This window comes from Leptonychotes weddellii, chromosome 6 (genome assembly GCF_054177405.1).
Source record: "Leptonychotes weddellii isolate Sample4059 chromosome 6, ASM5417740v2, whole genome shotgun sequence".
Lineage (NCBI taxonomy): Eukaryota > Metazoa > Chordata > Mammalia > Carnivora > Phocidae > Leptonychotes > Leptonychotes weddellii.
Window position 1 is genome coordinate 46,490,686 of NC_138374.1, and position 20,260 is coordinate 46,510,945.

At 45.2% G+C, this 20,260-nt stretch overlaps 1 protein-coding gene across 3 annotated transcripts in view; it reads right to left on the reverse strand.

Moving 5' to 3' along the window:
• VDAC2 (voltage dependent anion channel 2) overlaps positions 1-20,260 on the reverse strand; it is a 328,221-nt gene that overhangs the window by 11,813 nt on the left and 296,148 nt on the right. For 2 of the 3 annotated variants that reach the window (XM_081824058.1, XM_006749863.3), the window contains exons 1-2: positions 439-595; positions 185-239 (exon numbers count right to left, since the gene is read on the reverse strand). The exons of the other annotated variant lie outside the window; for it this stretch is intronic. In XM_081824058.1, the coding sequence (XP_081680184.1) occupies positions 185-215 (31 nt within the window). In that variant the 5' untranslated portion in view covers positions 216-239; positions 439-595. Of the gene's footprint in view, positions 1-184; positions 240-438; positions 596-20,260 lie in introns of those variants that run through there. 3 annotated transcript variants of the gene reach the window in all.

Sequence of the window (20,260 nt, forward strand, 5' to 3'; positions counted from 1 at the left end):
TCCAACGAAATCTCGCAGCCCAGCCCCTCCTCCGCAGAGCGAGGGGAGTCAGACGGTAGAGTGGCTACCGAAAGGGGAGAACCTCCAAGTCCTTGGAGAGATTAGGAGAAAGAAGTTGCGGTTTTCTGGCTTCGACTGTCCAGCCAACCCCGCCCCATCCCGCAGAGATCTCGGCTCTACTTACGCCGCGCGCAGCTCTGTCCGGAGGTCGCCATGGCGAGGCCACAGGAAGAGGTGATCTGCGGGAGGGACAAGAAGTGCGGTCAGCGGGGGTCAGAGGCAGGTCAAGGGGCGAGAAGGGGATCTCAAACAGAGACAGGCGAGGAGCCGCGGGGCAGCGCGGCCATCTTAGGGAGCCAGGGCCGACCCCGAGTCTGGTTCAAGTGTCCTGTTTGGCCGCCGGGGCCTAGGCAGCCAAGTGACGCGGGCGCAGCGTACCTGGTGGTCTCCTGAGAGGGGCCGCTACCGCCGCTCCGCTTGCAGCTGAGGCCGCTGGGCTCGCTCAGGGTCGGGCTGCAGCTTCCCCGGCTGGAGGGCGAAGTGAAGGAGACACCGTTCCGCCTGCCGCAACCCTGTCCTCCCCCCGCCAGGACCCCGCCGATGCCCCCGCGGCTGTCCGTCGCGCCGGCCCCCGCAACGCCGCCCTCTGCCCACCCCAACCTGCTCCAGAACGGCCACGAGGACCGAAGGCACCCCCGCCCCCGGGGTGGGCTGCTTCTCTCGGTTGGTGGGGGCCGGAAAGGCAGAAGCTGCTGGACCTCGGGTCAGGCAGCGACGAGGGCAGCCCCGAAGGCGAGGGGGCGGGGAACGGCGGAGGCAGCGCGGTAGGGACTGCGCGTGCGGGGGATGGGGCGGAGGCCCGGCGCGCGCTCCTCAGGGGCGGGGTGGGGCGTCAGGCGCGTGCCCGCGCGGGGCGGGCGCCACTGGGCGCGGCTGCGCAGCACGGGGGTCACGTACAACTCTCCAGCTCCCCTTAGCCGTGGTTCCCGTACTCTGCAGAGACAGTCTCCGTACGGGGCGTCTGGAAGGAGTCAGCAGAGCGTTACCGGGTCTACCCTGAGCAAGTGCAGCGTGCACTTCTGAAAGACTCTCTCTCCAGGCCCAGGGGGAGCGAATGCGGCCCAGGGGCGCCACCTCCAGCCCCAAGCGCACTCGCTTCCCTCGTCCACCTCGCACTGAGGTGTAATTGCCATGCGGGGCCGGACTCCGCGGGAAAGGCTCTCCTGGGCTGCCCCTCTCTGAACAAATTTGAGCCTACCTCAGGGTGCCCCGCCCCTTTTCCTCGCTTCACGCCTTTGGGTTCCTCTTCTGCCTCCTCCTCCGGGTTTAGGGGATCGGACTGCTTTGCACACTCGCCCAACCGGAGCTGTCTTGATGAATCAAGCCTGCTAGAAAATTTAGGAATCTTTCTGACCAGGCATTAGAATGTTGCACTCGAGTTCCCTGAGTGTGCACGAAGAGTGAGGAAGCGAAGGGAACAAGAAAAAATGAGCCGTCTAATGAGAAATAGGGTCAGTTGAAGCTCTGGAATCAATCGCCCATCACAGAATTTTATCCTTACGAACTATAGAAATGATCCCTGAAAATATAGTCTTAGAATTTTATCCTTACGATATCGCAGTTTCCTCATCAATAAAATGACAAGTTTAAATGAGACGAAGTGGTCTTTAATAGCCATTCAGCCACACACAATGAGCAAAACCTCCCCCAAACCCCATCTCCTCTGGCTCTGAAAGCCGCCTCTGCTCAAATGCTGCCGAGATTCCACCTTCCTCCTAAACCAGACGATAACTAGATAGACTTCACAAGGCAAACCCAGATTACAGGTGCATCCTGGTGGACTCCCTCCCGTGTGCAAGCCCAGCCAGCAACCTTGCCTGGTCATGGTTGGAACTGCTCCTGTAACGGGTTAGCAAAGGAAGAGTCTTTGCTCAGGCACCAAAACACTGATTAATTCCTTCATTCAAGCTCAGACAGGTTGAGCGGAAATCAGCCTGGCTGCACTGGAACTTGTTTGCTCTGGCCTTTTGTGAAGCTAATGGCAGAGACCGAGCGAGGTCTCATCCCAGATGCAGCGTAACACACTACCTTCCTGGAAAACCTAGTCTGTGCTCAGTTATCCCCATTACCTGCAGTAGGGCTTATTCACGCTGTGAACTATCTGTAGCATTTTTTTTTTTAAAGATTTTATTTATTTATTTGACAGAGAGAGACACAGCGAGAGAGAGAACACAAGCAGGGGGAGTGGGAGAGGGAGAAGCAGGCTCCCCACGGAGCAGGGAGCCTGATGCGGGGCTCGATCCCAGGACCCTGGGATCATGACCTGAGCCGGAGGCAGACGCTTAACGACTGAGCCACCCAGGCGCCCCTATCTGTAGCATTTTTAACCCCCAGAGAATTTCATTTTGCCACAAAACACAGACCTGAGGCTCTAGCCTCTAGTAACGCAAATAATGTACACAATACCTAATAACCAGGAGAAGAATGATGGCAATTTATTTCAAAGTTGGATTCAGTAAATACATTCTAATGCTTTCATTCAAAGCCCTTTTGGGGTGCCTGGGTGGCTCAATCAGTTAAGCAGCCCTTTCGGGGCACCTGGGTGTTTCACTCGGTTAAGCGTCAGACTCTTGATTTCGGCCCAGGTCATGATCTGAGGGTGGTGAGATGGAGCCCCTCATCGGATTCTGGACTCTGAGTTGGGCATGGAGCATGCTTAGGATTCTCTCTCTCCCTCTGCCCCTGCCCTGCTTGCATGTGTGCTCGCTCGCTCTCTCTCAAAAACAAAAAACTCAACAACAAAACCCCCCAAAACATCAAAGCCCTTTAGACCAAAGCAGCATTAGTAGCAGCCACTACTTAAAGAGCAACTAACTACCTTGTGTCACCCATAGGGGAAGCAGAGTCCACTGAGCTGCACTTCCTGCTCTCAGGGCACTTATGGTCCAGTGTGTGTAGAGGTGTCAAGAACTATGAAGAGTCCAAGATTTTACCATTCTTGCAAGTTAATCTAACTAGTTAGTCTGCCATAGTTTCATAGGTTCATAAATGCTGGCAGAAGACACGAGACTCGAAGGCCAGAGACAAAGAACTTTATTATTTGTAGCATGGCAGGCACCATAAGGTTCATGTTTGAATTAGTTCCCCTGGTCCTCTCTGTCCCCAGGGGTGATTCAGAACACCCTACATAGAAGCTGTGCACACTATGTGTATGTGTGTGAGACATACTTCTCAGGAAATAAAATCTGCCCTCTGCCCCAGAGAGAGACACTACCTCTATCTTCCAAGGCTGTTTGCTATGCAGACATCTTGAAAAGATAGTTTGGGATAAAAGCAGTCACAAGACACGGAGAAACTCCATGGAAAGCTGTCCCATGACAAAGGATAGGGAATCCAGGAATTGCAAACACAGTGCTAAATGCAAGCACAGAGATTTGTGGGCATTGTCAAACTGAGAAGACACCTGCCCTAAAGTCTGAAAGGAGAACTGAACAAAATTAAAAAGCCAATAGGTCAAGGACTAGAAAAGCAAAATTCTAGAAAGAGGCGTGTGCGAAGCCATACGTGCTTCAAGTGGCAAGAATCATTTGGCAACTACAAGTAATTAAGTAAAGCTGGAAAAACTTGTAGGCAAAGTTGAGAGATGAGGCTAAAGATGTTGGGTGGAGTCAAATTCTGAAGGTTCTAAAAGCAGCAAGTGAAGAACAATCTAGTATAGCTGGGAGCAACATTTCTGACCTAAGCAACTGGAAGGAAAAACGTTCCGCTCAACGTTGTAAGGGCTACAGGAAGAGGGACAGGTGTGAGGTTGGAGGACGAGGAAGTCAGAGGAAAGAGGATGATTCCATTTCAGATAAGTATGAGGAGCCGGGGCCACATCTAAATGGAGTTATCCAGGGGTGCCTGGGTGATGCAGTCAGTTAAGTGGCTGCCTTTGGCTTGGGTCGAGCCCCGCATCAGGCTCCCTGCTCCGTGGAGAACCTGCTTCTCCCTCTCCCTCTGCCGCTCCCCCTGCTTGTGCTCTCTCTCTCTGTGTGTCAAATAAATAAATAAAATCTTTAAATGGAGTTGTCCAGTGGACGACTGAAGCCTAGGAGAAAGGGTAGGAGACACTGGCATGAAAATTTTAGTTTTAATTATGACTATCCATGGCTGTGATTAAAGTCAATAAGAGATGGGATAGCAATAAAGATAGTAGAAGCCTTTAGGAGTATTGGTCTTCCAGGGGCAAGCCGACTAGCCAGGAGACTAAAAGAAAATTCAGGAGGGAGTACCTTCCTGGAAGCCAAAGGGGGAGAGCAGTGAGTGGAATGTTTTAATATCTTAAAACAACAAACATTTTATTATCTGAAAGTTTCTGTGGGTTAGAAATTGGCATAATAGCTCAGGGCCTCCCACCGAGATTGCAGTCAAGATGTTAGCTGGGGCTACAGTCATCTGAAGGGTTGGCTGTGCTATAGGATTTGTTTCCGAGATGGCTCCCTCATGTGGCTCTTAGCAAGAGGCCTCAGTTCTTCACCATGTGCATCTCTCCCTAGGGCTGCTTGAGTGTCCTCATGTCATGGCAGTTGGCTTCTCCCAGAGCAGGTGATCCGAGAGAGAGAGAGAGAGACCAAAGCCTCAATATCTTATATGATCCAGCCTCAGAAATCATACTGTCATTTCTGCCTTATTCTGTTTGTTAGGGGATATTATGGCCAGTCCATGCTCAAGAGGAAAGAAATTAGGCTCTGCATTTTGAAAGGAGTGTCAAAGAATTTGTGGATACATTTTAAATCACCACAATCTGGTCACATTATTTACATTTCTCCTGCATGGAAAATATATTAACTCCCTCCCAAGACCTCTCCCAAACCTCCAGCCTTTATAGCATCAGCAAGAGGCTTCTCAGGTCTATTTCCTTAAGGACAGCAACTCCAGTACAGTTCCTCTTGATCTGAAGACCTATGAACTAAAGAGACAAGCTGTCTGCCCCGCCCCCCACGTCCAACATACATGGGGTAGGATAGGCACAGGATGACTGCTAAAGACACCCTGGTCAAAAAGGGGTAAACAGGACATACACAGGAGTCCATAGCAGTTCTGAAATCCAGCCAGGCAAATTTTGAAGGTTTCTTATTAGGACTCAGTCCTGTTGCTGCCTGTGCCAGATGAGGTCACATAGGGAGAGACAGCCCGAGATTCACATTCCCTCTTTTCCTGCCCCAGGCTCTGTCCCACAGTGTGAGGGGTACACCCCAACCCACACGTCCACTCTATCCCCCCTCACATACACACACTCCTTGACCACTCCGTGGGCTTAGGGGTGTGTCACTGGCAGTTCAATCCATGCTCAAGAGAAAAGACTCTGGGAAAGAAATCCATGCAGGCCCCAGAAGCAAGCTCAGGACTGTTTCAGTGGGGAAGACAGATCTTCTGTATCCAGAGTTTGGTCCAGCTATGGATAGGGTGAGCATGTGGGTATATTTCTTTGGCCCTGCAGACTCCTCACCCCATAGGAATAGGCACAATCTGAGAAGGGTTTGAGTGGGGCCCTCTAAAGTATGAGGCCCAGGGTGGGAGGGCTCTCTTGCCCAGGTCTAAGGACAGTGCTGGAGCTAAGGACTGGGAATCTTCATGTGATTGAAACAAACACATACTGAGATGAGAGAGAGAGGGAGGACTGTAAGCTGTGGTTCTGGTTAGAATGTGGGACACTGAGATGTAAGGTTTAGCAGTTGAGCATTCTGGGTGGTGAGTAGCCATGGAAGGGTGGAGTGGAAGTGAAGTTCACTGGAGTTGAGGAGGTCAAAGATGACAGGTGAGGCTATGTTGTTGGAGCTAACTGCCCTGCACACATTCAATACACAATGGTGGGATAGGCACAAGTTACTGGAAGGGATACTGAAGTCACCAGGATGTTGCTATGATAAGAGGTAGAGCAGAAAACTGGGAGTCAGATGCCAAAGTCCTCAGGGAACACAGGGGAGTAACCAGGAAGCTGGTCATAAAGGATAACAAGTAGGAGGGTGGTAGAACTGATGATGGAGGTAATTTCATAGGAGGGTGATTTTATAGGAGGGTGGAGGAGTAAAAAAAGTGGCCACCCTTCCCATCCCCAGGTCCAGCCCTTCAGTGCAAGAGGGCATGGGAGAATGAACAGCCTTCCCTCTGGCAAGACAGAACATCTGTGGGTAAAGGTCCTTTTTTGTTAAGGTGAGAAGAGTGAAAGAGCATTCAGCGGTGAAGCTGAAGACATAGAGTATTTACATTAGAACAAGGTTCTAGAGGGCATCAAGCAAGAGGGTGGCAGGGAGGGCAGCAGTGAGAGGGCAAAACCAAAAGAAGGAAGCACAGATAGGACTGGGGTGAAAACTAAGGAGGGCACAAGTGAATAGAGGGACTTAAAATATTTGGGGGAGGGCGCCTGGGTGGCTCAGTTGGTTAAGCGACTGCCTTCCACTCAGGTCATGATCCTGGAGTCCCTGGATCGAGTCCCGCATCGGGCTCCCTGCTCGGCAGGAAGTCTGCTTCTCCCTCTGACCCTCCCGACCCTCCCCCCTCTCATATGTTCTCTCTCTCAAATAAATAAATAAAATCTTAAAAAAAAAATATTTGGGGGAATTGCCAGCCATGGCTGGAGGTGAGGGGCATGCTAGGATTAACTGGGCTCAAAAGTCAAGCCAGTACCTGTGAAAAATCTCTGAAATTGTGCATAAAGGACAGTGTGCCCGGTTTTGTGCACATAACTTTGGGCTATCATTTTCAGGTACACCAAAGCATGAAAATCACTGATTTAGACTGCCTATCAAAGCCCAGCAATGACTAGGGGAAAGAAGCATTCTACAGCTCTCCAGATCACATGCAATGTGGACTCTATTTCAATTTACTATTTAATATAAGATGTGATGATTAAAGAAGATAGTGGCGTTACAGCTTAATAGTCAGAACACAAAGGAAGTGCAAGTTTCATGCAGTCCCTTCCAGGTGCTATTCTGGTGGAATAATTCTGGTTTGATGCAGAGACTGGTATAAAAGGACTTTGCTATATATCATGCAGTCAGCAACCTGTGCTCATGCTCAGAGCTCCAATTAGAACACTGGCGAAACGTTGTTTTGTTCCTTGGAAAAGCTCACACCTTCCTTATGGAAAAGCTTAGCCCAAAGTGACAGGGAAAATGAAAAGAGACTCCTGCCCAAGAAATTTCAGTGGCTCCCATTTGCCCGTAGCATGAGGTCCCTGGTATAAGGAATAGGACCACGATTCTACTCTGCCTTCCATCACAGTCATATTTCCTACCTACCACCTGCGCTAATTCAGGTCACAGACAATTCCCAAATCAGTGTTTTCAGTCTCGCTGCCTTTGCTCATGCCGCTCATCCCACCTAGAATGTTTCCCCAACACCCCCCTCCACGTTTTGAGTTAAACCCTCTGAATCCTTTTAAAGCCCGACTCCAGTGTTTTCAGGCGACAGTGTTTTCTGACTTATCGGCTTGTACTTTCTCTGAACTTCTATGGCATTTGTAACCTTATGGCATCTATTACAAAGTTTCCCAGTATTTTATTATGAAAATTTCCAAACATATAGAAAAGTTGAAAGAAATGCATAATGGATGCCATATATCTACTATCTAGATTCTACAATTGCCATTTTATTTTATTTGTTTTTATTCCATATCTATCCATCTATCCATTCATCAATCCATCTTACCCTTTCAAATGCAAATTTCAAAGTTAGTTGCAGACATTAGTACACTTTACCTGTAAATACTTTATTATGCATATCATTAGCTAGAGTTTAATATTTGGTTTTTTTAAAGACTTATTTGTTTATTTGAGAGACAGAGAATCAGTGGGGGAAGGGCATTGGGGGAGGGAGAGAGAAAATCTCATGCAGACTCCCCGCTGACCATGGAGCCCAACTCAGGGCTTAATCTCATGACCCTGAGATCAAAATAATCATGGCTAACACATATCAGGCACTTTCTCTGTGCCAGGCACTGTTCTAAACACTTCATATGCTTTTTAAAATTCTTACAACAACGCCATGAAACACCTAGTATAAAGAGATCTGTTGTAGATAAGAAACATGAACCTACAGAGGTTAGGTAACTGGTCCAGGATGCATAGCTAGTTCTTTCAGTGGGTGGAGACAAAATTTAAACCCAGCTCTATCTAAGTCCAGGGCATACGCTCCTAACCACCATTCACATTGCCCTCCCACGGTCAAAGCCTTACCCGTTGAGGGAAATTAATCGTGTTTATGGAACATTCAGAGTCCACTGCTTTGGACCATCCTTGTCATGGTGCATTAACAGAGATAGCTGGCTTCAAAAATTTTCCCTGGTAAATTTATAGCAGGCACATGAACCTCCACAATGAAGGGAGAGGAAAGCTGGCTTCTCCATGGACTTGTCACTGGGTCACTGCTGAGAATGTCTCATGACTCAGATCCCATGGCTGCCTGCATCTACTATGTGGCTGCCCTGCATCTCTTGGACTGGTGTGGGAAGCAGTGGAAGGAGGGTGAGGGAGAGTTCTGAGGCCTGGGAAAGTCACAAGGACAACTTGGCTGGCAGCCGCCTAGACACTCAGAACAGAGGGAAGCTGATGAAGAAGCCAGAGGCACAATAGGCCATTACTTCTGGCTGGAGGAGGTTGGTCAGTTTGCTACTGGGTGACCCACCATCCCTCCCACCAGTTGAGTTCTCTTAGACCTTTGGCTGGAAGGAAAGCAGTGATATTTCAAGTGATTCACAGGCTCTGTCTGGAGACTGGGGGAAATCCTGAGGCTCATTATGGCTGTAAGTAATCAGGGATTAACTTTGAGGACCACCCTCTTGCTCCAGTCCTCACTACACACTACCGCCAGATAACACAACGGAGTGCATGACTCCCCTCTTCAGAATCCCTCCATAAAGCCACCAATGCACCAGGTTAAACAGGCTAAAGCCCTCCACAATATGGCCTAACCTAACTTTCTAAGCAAGCACAGAGTTTTCAGAGTTTTCTTGGCCACTATTTACACAGTGCATTAATGGAATTTACATATATAGAAAGAACTCTGTGATCAAATAGATTTGGGAGCTGCTGGATTAGTTAACCCATTCTTTAAGTGGAATTTCTCAGAGCCTTGAATTAATGTGCATGATGAGTCTCTGAAAGAAGAATGCAATGTGGTCCCAGTTTAGTTTTTTTACGAAGTCTCTCAAGAGACTAGTGTTCTGTAGAAAGTGTGCTGTCTCAAATGTCATTCTCAACATAGCTATCTCTGAAATTTAGCCAATTCTTCTAAGCCTGTCATGGCAGCCGTGAAAACGCACTGCTTAGCTCTGCTGTGGTACAGAGCACAGCGGACTCACTGCTCTCGCTGCTGTCCTTCTGGATCCAGCGGAGCTACACGGGGTAGCTTGTGACCGAGTGTAATGATGAGCAGGGGTCCTCATACAGATCTATCCCTGTGCAACGCGGGACTCCTCTGATAGCTGACCTTGGCTTAAGGATGTCCCTTTGGCCTGCCTGAAACTTTCTCAGAACGGTGTTGCCATCTGAGACTCTTCCTACTCGATCTTCTTTCCTGTGTTGAAATCTGAAACTTCTCCTGCTTTTTCTCCTTTGTCTGTCACAGGCATATCCCTCAGTAAATCTCTTGCACATTTAATTCTACCTCAGCATCTGCTGCTCGGGAGATGTAAACAAGCACACCTATCTCAAATGTGTTTCCAAAGTCTTCCCAGGTTCAGCTCCTTCTTGGAACCTCACATCACTTTTATGGCATCTGCCTTTATGATCTGCACGGAGAGGCCTCCTGATACAGTAGTGCAGCTCATGGAAGACGCTCTTGGAATAGTGACCCAGGTTTGAATCCCAACTCTGCACTTACTAGCAGTATAACCTTAAGGAAATTCCTCAACAGGATGGGGATGGGGGATACCATTGTTTTACAAGGTTTGCAAGGATTAAATGAAATGTTATTATTTAAAGCACCAAACATATAGCAGGTGCTCAAAAATAGAATAATGATCATTTACAGTCATTTGTGCTCTTTCTACTTTCTCCTATCAAATTATAAGGACTTGAGGGTGGGCAGTGTGATTTTCATCTTTAACTCCCCCAAAGGGCCTGAGATACAGGTGTTATTCATAGTGGATCAACAAATACCTGTTAAATGAAGTGGGAAGAAATGCAGAAGGAAAGGGGCATCTCAGAGAAGAGGAGATGCCAATCAGGAGAGTCACTCAGGAGAGTCAGCCAATGGTACAGGAATGTAAATATTCAAAATATATAATACAAGTATAAAGTAGAAAATGTTTATATATATGCTTATATATACACATGTTTTATATAGATGTTTTAATATATATTTATATTTAAATATATAAAAGAACCATGATTTCAGAAATCACTGCTTAGGAGAGGGCCAGGAAGACTAAAGTTGTCCTCCCAGACCCCTTTGCAGAGGTTTGCACTCTAAGCCCTGTAAACACAACCTGGAAGGGCAGTTTAGCAGTGAAATCCTCATACCTAAGCATAGTGCAACTAGGAAAAAATGGCAGAAGTGCAAAGGAAGGAAATTGCAAGATGGATGAGAAACAGTGTGTCAATGAAGAGACACAATTAGAATATACAGAACCAGGGGTTTCCATCCAAGTCCAGAGTATTGCCTTCTTGTTCAGTCCAGGATATCAGGCCACCTTGATTTTAGCCTGGCTTGGAGGGGGAAACTACAGCAGTGGTGGCCCCAGAATAATCTGCCACGGGTCTTTGCAGGAGGAAGCTACTGGAACTCCTAGATCTTATGTCTATATGCCCAGCTATGGCTCCACCTCTGGGGAAGCTCAGGAAAGGACATCATCTGTCTCAGGAGCCCAACATTGCTCTCTGATGGGAGGGGAGGCCTTCATACTCACCTCAGCTTTTCCCAAAGCCTCATCAATTCCTTGAAACCCCAGTTCCAGGAATTTTTTAGCAGAGTAGTACAAAAATCAGAGCTGGAAGAAATGCCTAAGGCCCTGTTTGTGCAGCACAGCTCAGCATTAATGGCCTCTTTGCTTTCCCAATAGATGTGTGATCATGTGTAGAAAGATTCCCTCCCCAGATAATACCCTTCTGTTCTAACAGGATGACCTTCCATGACTGGCCTTATAGTCTCTTCATTTAAATCCCTTATGTCACAGGAAAGCTCTATGGGTATATGTGTATAGAAGTTAGCTTTTTTTTTTTTAAGGACAAGGAGGAGGGGCAAGTTGGGAGGGGCTGCCTGTTGAAAGTCAGGGCTCTTGCTACAGCCCCCCTACAGGTAGTAAGTCACCAAGCTCATTACGGTTCAAATCTAGAGGCCAAAGTGTATCAGGGACATCTCCTTCATCTCCTTCAACAGAGCATCAGTTTTCTCTGTGTTTCCGGCAATTTTATGAGACAAGCTACAAAGACACACCATTTGAATGAATCACTCTGCTCTCAATCTATAATGCCAAGACTTAAATATAGTTAATTCAAATTAACTAAGTCCTGCTGACAAGAGTTGGCTTGACTGCATCATAAAGCACATTAAAAGAAATTGTTTTATTGCCTTCAGGAATCTAGTAGAACTATGCTCATAAATTGCTCCTCAGTATAGATCTTAAGGGAAATCTGTTTTAATGAACAGATGAGGATATTTTCTAATTCAGTCCATCAGTTGTTTATATGGAAAGGGTTAGTTGTCAAGTGTATAATGGTTACCTGAAATGCTTGGTCTTGCTTATATCACAGTATTTAAGTTGAACAACCTCTGTTGATAAATGGTATAAAATAAAAGATCCGATTTGTAATTCCTTCAAAATTAGCGAAGTCCCAATTAATGCCGCAATGGCTCCGTTAGCCATGAAATCAAGCTAGTGTAGTCATCATTCAGAAGCAACACTCAGCTTTTGCATGGGCTGTTCTTCCAGCCCTGGGGACATCCCTATCCTTTCAGATTATGTGACATACATTCCTTCCTCTCACACTGCCTTCTGTGTGTATTAAGCAACTAGTGTGTGTCAGACACTGCAGTGGAGACTAATCTCACAGTCTAGAAAGGGAGACAAACATGAACAAGTATTGTAAAGTGCTGTAAGCACAAGGATTGTTATATCAACAGAGGACCATGGATTATGAAGGAGTCACTTCACCCCAAGAGCATCAGGAAGGCCTCAGATTTAAACAGATTCTTAAAAATGCAGGCCATGTTTATGTGGCCAGCTAGGAGGGAAAGGGCAGCACGTAAGGAAAGATGCTTAGGCATGATAGAGCATGGCATGTTCAACAAACTGCAAGTAATATGGCAAGAAAGGTACAACAGATGGGATGTCAGGGGAGGAAATAGTAGGAAGAGGGGTTACTTAACAAGGGCAGGCTGGAAAGGTCAGCGGAGGCCAGATCAAGGGGAGTAGGGGCTGGCTGTCCTCAGTACTGGGCCCATACCACATCTGGAGTATATTTAGGATGATGGTGACAAACTAGGGGGCAACAACGAAGTGAGAGGGTAAATCTGGTCCCTATACTCCATCTTGGCCACAGGCAAAAGTCTAAATTTGTGATTTCTTAATAGAAAAATTTTGAAAGCATATGTGTTGGTCCATTTAATTCCAGGCAAAGCCAAATGAGAATGCATCAGTGACTCACCAATGAGATTGCATTTAAGATATACAGCCTCAGAGCCAAGACCAGCCTTGTGAAAACAGATTTCAGGACAATATGGAACTGGATATTGGCCAAGAAGCCTGGAAAAACAAACTCTGACCTCTTAAAGAAAGCCAGGCCTTTCAAAATATAGAAGACCAGTGGGAAGGAGGATTAGAAATAAAATGTTAGGTATACCAGTTACCTATTGCAACCTAAAAAATACACTAAAACTTAGTGGTTTAAAATAATAATAATTTATGTCTATGATTCTGAACATCGACTGGACAGTTCTCCCGATCTCTATTGGGCTTACTCAGGCAGCTGTCTCCGCTGATGGGTCAGCTAGAGGCTGGGCTCAGCTGGGATAGTTTGATCTGCTGGGCCTCTCTCTCCTGACAAGATTTTTCATTCCAGTTTCCTTTATGGCACAGCAATTTCAGGCCAGCATCCCAAGAGGGTGAAAATGGTAGCCTAATGAGTCACAGGTCAGCACTTCATCACATTTTATTAGTCACAAAGACACTCCTGTAAAGGGGTGGGGAAACAGACTTTGTCTCTTGATGGAGGGAGCGGTAAAGTCATATTACAAGAGTGTGAGTCTACCCCAGAGGGCTTGATCCCTACTGCTAAAACACCTGTATGATGTGGGGGAGTGCCGAAGGGCTGAAAAAGAAAAGAGGGGTCAAGATTTAAGTCTAGGCACCTGGCTTCACAGTTTATGCCCTTAAACCACTATACTATACTGCTTTCCAAATATTATCATCCCATCACACCAAATAAGGAAACTAAGGCAGTGATTTGGTGACTTGCACAAACTGAGGCACAGTACCATGCCATCACGTATGAGACAGAAGCCAGGCTTTCCCCCTGTAAATCAAGCCCTATTACAGTGTAACAGTTGATGTTATCAGCCATTTCTATTTGAAATGGTTTTCCTAACAGGAAGGATTATATGGGGTGGGGGTGGGGGTTAAGCCCAGAGTGGGAGGCCAAAGGCAGTACCAATTCTGAATCTATTCCAAAACATGCTACACTACAGCTAGGGAAATGAAAACATAATGCATTTTAGACATGCTATTTTTCTTGAGAAGACAATGGCCATCTTTAAGTTTTGAAGCAAAGGAAGGATGAAGCTGTGAAAATGGGAACTGCTTAGTGAACGGACCCTAGAAGCTAGTCCCCAGGAAAAGGAGCTTGACAAAGGGAGGGCCGAGGAAGGTCATGCTCCCAGTGCCAATGTATGAAGGCATCAGGCAGTGTGCAGGGAGAACACAAATGAATTACATTGATCTCAGATGTCATTTATCTCCACTCATCTACTACTCAAGAAAGGGCAAATTTCTCTAGCCTGCTGCCTAGATAAGAAGCCCAATCTATTACTTTCCTTTTGGAGCCCTCCATGAGAATGCAGTTACCAATTCCCATGACCTATCAAATGGGCTGAGGTCTACTTTCACCTCTGCCAAGCCCTGGTCCACCCCAAGGCTTAATCCAAGAGTCTCCTTGGATGCTACAACTCAGGTACCTGACCCACACAGGAACTCCTGGCTCAGAGTGGCAGGATTATGCTAAAGGCTAGACTCTTCCCACTCCTGGCTAGAGCCTAACCTCCCCACTGTAGGAAGGTAGGATTCTACTCTCTAGCTCTGGCCAATGAGAACTATTTCAAGGCTAGGTCTCTCTCATCTCAGGGCCAACACCCTCATCATTATTTCAGATGTCTTTCCCTTAAGTGTCCTCAGTGGTCACTTAGAATTCAGAATACTGTCAATTGCTTTGTGACTTGGTGTGTTGACTGCTCCTGAATATCATGACAGAATGGGGTCAGCAAATCTAGTTCTGGCCACCAGAGAAACAAGAATTCAAGTTGGAATGGGGGAAGGATTAAATGGTCACTATTCATTGATGGACAAGATTTTCTATGACTATATGCAAAATCCTAAGAAATCTACAAAAGAACTTCTACAACTAATACAGTACATGAGTTTGGCAGTGTCACAGGATAAAAGGCCAACATCCAGAAGTCAATTGTATTTCTGTACACTTGTACAATTGGAAACCAAAATTAAAAGATGGAATGAGAGAACAAAAAAGCTAAGTGTGATGCTTACAGTAACTATTTGTATAGAGCTTCAGTGGACAGAGTACTTTTACAACTGTCTAAGAGGAGGGAAGAAGGAACTAATGCAGGAACACTTGTATTCTCACTCCACCCCATTCTGAAATGCCCTTAGGGGTGGGGTCCTCAGACTGTTGAAAGGTCTTCAGGGGATTCCTATCACCTCCAGAAAGAGAAACAAACTGACTGGGAGCATCAGCATCTAACATCTGCATCTAACCTGGGAACCTGTTAGAAACAGAGGAAGGGGGGAGGGAAAGCCAGGTGATTCTGATGCACCCACTATGTTCAAAACAGCAACTTCCATACTTAATTCTGTGCCTGAGTCCAAAGGCATCCAGGCTGCTGAGGTTTATAGCACCCTCTGCCGTGCCCATCTGCAAAGGCCAACCTCTGAACCAAAAACAAGGCTCGCATAACTAATTTGCTAGCCTGTGAATTTTTTATTCAAGTGAAGGAATGTTAAGAAAAATCCTGTTTCCTATTCCATCCACTGACGCCTCATTCTACCATAGAATTTCTGAGATCATGGTGCATTTTCCTTTGGTTCTACTGTGGCTTTCATTTCCTTGTGCATCCTTCCTTCTTCTAGACTTCTAATAAAGGACCCAGAAGAGTTTGATGAAATTTTCAGAGACAACCGTCTCCAAGGCCAGGCAAGTCACCCACATAGGAGGTCTTCTCTGCCTTAGCCTAAGGGCGGTGTCACTCTGGCTACAATGGAGATGTGAGTCACTCCAAACCCAAAGTCTCTCAATGGCTTCCTGTAACTTGAAGCAAAATCTATCTAGTCTTCCCCAGGACCTTTGAGGCTTGCATGATTAGAGCACTGGCCACTTCTTTCTAAGTTCACTTCCAATCATTCTTTCCCTTGCTCACTCTTAAGCTAAGTCGGCCTCGTAATTGTTTGGAGAACATGCCAAGCCTATTCTAGAGGTCAATGCACTCCCTTTTCCCTCAACCCCTAGATATCCACGTGGTTCCTCCCTCATTTCATTCAGGGCTCTACTCAAATGTCTCCTCTGCAGAAAGCCTTTCAGTGCTGTCAGATACCAAATGCTTCCTATCACTCTCTATCCTTTTATCTGTTTTCTACTGTGTGTGTGTGTGTGTGTGTGTGTGTATCCACTTTTGGCTACCAAGAGTCAGTTCCCACCAAGCAAAGATCATGGTGTGGGGGGGCACAAATCAGTCAAAGTTTTTTAAAATTCACGTAGCAAGAGAGACAAAACACTATTGAAAAGAATAGGAAAACTCAGTAAGAGGGTGTTAGGAGGGGCTTGCACAAGATTTGGGCTTGAGTTAGGAGATGCTGTGGAGGGTTTAAGGAAACAAGGAGGTGGGATGCTATTCTGGATTGAGTGTTTTTAGAAAACTGGGACAATTCAGTATCTTAGTTACTCATATCAATAGGGAGAGGGGTATCTGGTTATTTTTGTGTTGCATATGTTTATCCAGGCCCGTTTATGAGTGAAGATGGTCCATCACAATCATGCAGAGCCCTCACCTGATGTGATATTCTAGAACATTGTCCATGTTCAGTACGGGAACACCACTGTCAGTTACTAGTTGACACCTGTCAGGGATGCTTCTTTCTCATATGTTATTGTCTAGAAAGTAAGCTTCCTGAGGGCAAGGACTTTCATTTACCACTAAAGCTCCAGTGCTTAAATAGTGCCTGGCATATGGTAGGTGCTCAATAAATGCTTGATAAATATTCTTTCAAAACATTTTCCATACTTCAGGTCCTACATATCTAAAATGGAGCCCTATAATGGAGCCCTATAATGGACAGGGTAAATTCAGATCCTTGGAATGTCTCATAGGTCATGGCAGAGTAAATATTAGCTGCTGGTGGGCAGGCAAGTATTAACATTTACCCTTTATAGAACTTTAAAATGGAAAGCAACTGAGTCCTCCAGACTCTCCCTTAGACTAGACAGGACTTAGCTTCCTTCGGGTGCTTGGGAAAACAATTATCAACCCCCTGCCCCCTGCAATGGCAAGAGATGGACAAGGTAAAGACTATGCTATAAATAAAATGGGAGAAACCCTTCTCAATCTGTTAAATCATCTTCCTTTTCCCATTCAATATTTTATAGTCATATGAGCTTTTAACAAAATATATGACACAGTCTGCAATGCAGTTAGTCCTCCAGAAAGATATGCATCACAATAAAGCTGTCACGTTCCCTTACTATATTACTATTTAAAAATACTTCTGCAGCTTACTTATGTAGAAAGGGAATTAAGATATCATTTTTAAACCTTACAGATTGACAAAAATGATAAAGTTCAGTAATACAATATTTTGGCAATGGTGTGGATTTACTGGCAAACTCATACATTGCTAGTGGAAGAATAAATTGGTACAACTTCTATTAAGGTCAATCTGACAATATCTAACAAAATTTAAAATGCACAAGCGTTTGGACACAACAACTTCACTTTTAGCAATTTATTCTACAGATGAACTTGCACACATGCAAAGTAATATTTATTGTAGCAGTGTTTGAATAGTAAACAATCTAAAAGTCACTTCAGGGAATGAGTAATAAATTATGAATGACATCTATACAGTGGAGTATCATGTTGCCATTAACAAGAATGAAGCAAATGGCATTCTTTATGTACTTATATGGAAAGAACCCTAATGTATCAGGTGGGAAAGAGAAAAGCAGTTCTTGACATTGGGGAGCTGGCCTGGTATCATCAGCTAGAACTTGGATGTTGCTAGAAGCTGGCCTGGCACCCACAGCTAGGACTACTGTTTTCTTGTTGAACATAAAACATTTTGTAGAATACCAACATATGACAAGGAGACCTGTGACCATGATAGATCAAGATAAAAACAAGCCTATCAATAATCATGTCTGAACACAGATAAAAACATGAACATTATTGAAATCACAAAAATGACCAAATATCCCTCTACCCTAATATGAGTGATTTTTGTTTCTTTACCAATTATAACATTAGCCTCGATTCATGCCTCCTGCTTTAAGATTAAGATACCCAATCAGAATTGCCCCAGCATCCTGATAGCATTCAACCCAAAGCAAATCCATGCTTCCTTAAACCTTTTCTCCCAAACCACCTAATCCAAACCCAAATCCTGAAAGTCCCTTCCCAACACCCTCCAGCAGAAATGCCCTATAATTTACCATGGTGTGCATTCTTCCTCATTTCAATGAACAATAAATCTAACTTATTCAACTAAGCTATGTCCTTGGAGGGGAAGGCACTGGCATATATTAAGTGAAATAAATAAGGTGCAAAACCATGTATATATGTGCATATATGTATATATGCTACAATTTGTTTAAATAATATAAGCACAAATAGAAAAATATGTATTTGTTTGAATATGCATGGAATGCCTCTCGAAAACATCTAGTTAAAAATGATTGCCTCTTGGAAGGAGAACTAAAGGCTGGGGCACAGGGGTAGGAAGAAAAGTTTTTAGTTTATATAGTTTGTTACTATGTTCATTAATTACTTACTATTAATAACTTTTTAAAAGATACTAAGAATCATGGGTGCCTGGGTGGCTCAGTTGGTTGAGCATTCAACTCTTGGTTTCGGCTCAGGTCATGATCTCAGGATCCTGAGATTGAGCCCCACATCGGGCTCTTGGCTCAGCGTGGAGTCTGCTTCCATCCCTTGGCCCCTTCCTCCCACTGCTTGCACACGTGCTCTCTCTCTAAATCTTAAAAAAGAAAAAAAAAAAGATAGTAAGAATCACAGATACCCCTGTGATCAATAGTGAAAATTCAGAATCTTGCCTGGACAGTTAGGCTTATCAAATTTCTACAGGTGTGACTTCCACCATGTTGGAGTCCCTCAAATCACATCACTACTGCCAACTGCTCTCCAGCCTACAAAATCAGTCTTTGTGGAAAAACAGGATCAAATTTCAGGTACATTGACATCTTATTGATGAAGGCTGCTGATTAATCTGTACTGAAAAACCATTAGGGGGCACCTGGGTGGCTCTGTCGGTTGGGCATCTGCCTTCGGCTCAGGTCATGATCCTGGGATCCTGGGATGGAGCCCCGAGTCTGGTTCCCTGCTCGGCGGGAAGCCTGCTTCTCCCTCTCCCTCTGCTGCTCCCCCTGCTTGTGTTCTCTCTCTCTCTCAAATAAATAAATAAAATCTTAAAAGAAAAAAGAAAAACCATTAGGTACATGTGTTTTCTTTAGAGTGGGATCCAAGACTCTTAAGGCTGGAATATGAACAGTTCGTGGTGGTTTTATTCTATTTTATTTTTTTTATTTTTTATTTTTTTAAAGATTTTATTTACTTATTCATGAGAGAGAGAGAGGCAGAGGGAGAAGCAGACTTCCCGCAGAGCGGGGAGCCCGATGCGGGACTCGATTCCAGGACTCCGGGATCATGACCTGAGCCGAAGGCAGACACTTAACCATCTGAGCCACCCAGGCGCCCATGGTTTTATTCTATTTTATTTTTTTTAAGCTTTTATTTATTTATTTATTTGTCAGAGAGAGACAGAGAGCAAGAGCACAAGAGAGCACAAGCAGGAGGAGGGGCATATGGCGAGGGAGAAGCAGACTGTAGGAACCTGGTTCCTGGACCTACTATCTTAGGATCTGTAGCCTTTCCTTCATCTCCAGTTTGATCTTTTGTGTACTTTCATCATCTTACCTTTCTCTTTTTGACTTATACTTGTGCCCTTTACTAACTCCACTGTCTTATTAAAAACACATACCCTGTCAGGGTGCCTGGATGGCCTAGTCAGTTAAGCATCTGACTCTTGATTTTGGCTCAGGTCATGATTTCAGGGTTGTGAGATCGAGCTCCGCATTCAGCAGGGAGTCTGCTTGAGATTCTTTCTCTCCCTCTCCCTCTGCTCCTCCCCCACCCTGCTTGCTCTTTCTCTCTCTCAAATAATAAATAAGTAAATCTTTATTTATTTTTTAAGAACACATACGTTTCTTTTTTTAAAAAAAAGATTTTGTTTATTTATTTGACAGAGAGAGAGCGAACATAACAGGAGGAGCTGCAGAGAGAGAGGGAGAAGCAGGCTCCCCACTAGGCAGGGAACCCGATGTGGGGCTCGATCCTGCCCTGGGATCATGACCTGAGCCAAAGGCAGACGCCCAACCAATTGAGCCACCCAGGCACCCCAATAAGTAAATCTTAAAAAAATAAATAAAAACATATACCCTGTCAACAATTCTCTAATACATATACAAATCCAATTTTTTGCATGACAGTAAGTCTTCTAAACCTTTCATCATGTTCTTACCAATTTTTCCTTCAGGGAAGGCTCAGTTCAAGTTTTACATGCTTAGTAAATTCTGCTTGGACCCTCAGTCCCTACTAAGCCCTTCCTCTCCCAACCTAACATTAAACGAAGACAGTAAAATTATCTATTGACTCAGCTGTTTCCAAACATTTCCTTCCCCTATCCTCAACTCTTTTTTTAAAGATTTTATTTATTTATTTATTTATTTATTTATTTATTTATTTGAGAGAGAGAAACAGCATG